General features: G+C 42.3%; 1 protein-coding gene across 1 annotated transcript in view; it reads left to right on the forward strand.

Moving 5' to 3' along the window:
* Window positions 1–1,658, forward strand: part of LOC101859163 (SCO-spondin-like) — a gene marked incomplete at its 5' end in the record, with an annotated part of 124,633 nt that overhangs the window by 28,173 nt on the left and 94,802 nt on the right. The window contains 1 exon segment of the mRNA XM_035969136.1: window positions 1,353–1,517. Within this exon segment, the coding sequence (XP_035825029.1) occupies window positions 1,353–1,517 (165 nt within the window).

The raw sequence follows: 1,658 nt of genomic DNA on the forward strand, positions 1-1,658 counted from the left end.
GGTGACAACAATGATTGGACAAACGGGAAAGCCGCCAAGCTGATAACTGTGTGTTCATTGCGCGCGATCATAACGGTTTCAACTGCTTATTTCGTTATTTTAGAGACTTTCATTAACTAAGGGATAGAGTTGGGGTGGGGATGGGGTGGGGGTGAGGGGCTCAAGCCCGTAAGCCCTTCACTACCCACCGCCACTGACACTTCTAATATTCTGCACTTATGATCTATTCGTGTTGCAAGTACCTTAAAACTTACTCAAATTACAACTAATTTTAAGGAGGAGAGGGTGGTGGCGGCGGGTTCATCGAAAAGAGGACAACATTTTCTATTCAAACAAAATCTGGATTTTTTCTATGCCAGAGATATTTAGCTCGTGTCAGGCCAAGAACGCTTTTGATTTTTTAAAGAAATATATCCTCTGTACAAAACTTGTCAATAAATTATAGCTTGCAAAAGTCTCATACATGTAGTTTCAAGTACATCCAGAACGAAAAAGATATTTGAAATAAATTAATGCATTTAATGTTTTCTTCCTACTCTGAGTATTAAACCAATCGCTTAAGAGACCGTATTGACACCGATGTATTTTCGAGCCCATTTCCGTCAGATGAAAGTGTGCTCAGGTTGCGCGTTCTTTTCTGTAAAAATCTGGGTCATGAAGACATTTATAATAATGCCTCTGCGCTTTCCCCCACGTAACTATCCGTATACAAAATTATACATATACCAGACTATCCATATACCCGACTACCCATATGCACAACAGTCCATGCCCAACTCTCCATATTATACCCGACTAGCCATATGCATGACTGTCCATATCCTACCATTCATATTCATGTCCACCCAACTGCCCATAAACAGGACGATCTATATGCATGATAATAACCCATATACCCGACTGTCCATATGCCCGACTATCCATATATCTGACTATCCATATCCGGCTAGCCATCTGCACGACAATCTAAATGCCCGACAAACCATATGCATGACGACCCATATACCCGACTATCCATATACCCGACTATCCATATACCCGACTATCCATATACCCGACTATCCACATTCATATCCATCCGACTGCCCATAAACGCGACTATTCATATGCAAGATAATTATCCATATAGCCGACTATCCATATACCCGACTATCCATATCTTACTATCCATATGCACGACAGTCCATATGCATGACTCAAAATATACATGACTATCCATATATCCGACTATCTATATATCCGACTATTCATATATCCAACTATCTATATACACGACTACCCTTTACCGACTACACACACATACGTCTCATCGGTTTCCCGCCTTAACCTGTCTCCCTGTGATCACTCACCAGTCGACGGGGTGTGGGAGCTCTGGTCCAACTGGACACTGTGCTCACTCAGCTGCGGCAACGGCACGCGCACCAGGAGCCGCGAGTGCACTGGGCCTTTCTACGACGGTGCGCCGTGCCCGGGTGAAGGTGATGAGCTGGAAGCCTGCAACACGCACAATTGTCCCGGTAAGGTCGAGCTGGTTCGGACTGCCTCTAGCTGGATGCGTCTATATACTATATACATATTACATAACATTTATATGTATATATTCTATATGTTTTTAACATACTTATTATTATATTCCGTATATTCAAAACATTCATATA

Source organism: Aplysia californica, unplaced genomic scaffold (genome assembly GCF_000002075.1).
Source record: "Aplysia californica isolate F4 #8 unplaced genomic scaffold, AplCal3.0 scaffold00119, whole genome shotgun sequence".
Classification (NCBI taxonomy): Eukaryota; Metazoa; Mollusca; class Gastropoda; order Aplysiida; family Aplysiidae; genus Aplysia; species Aplysia californica.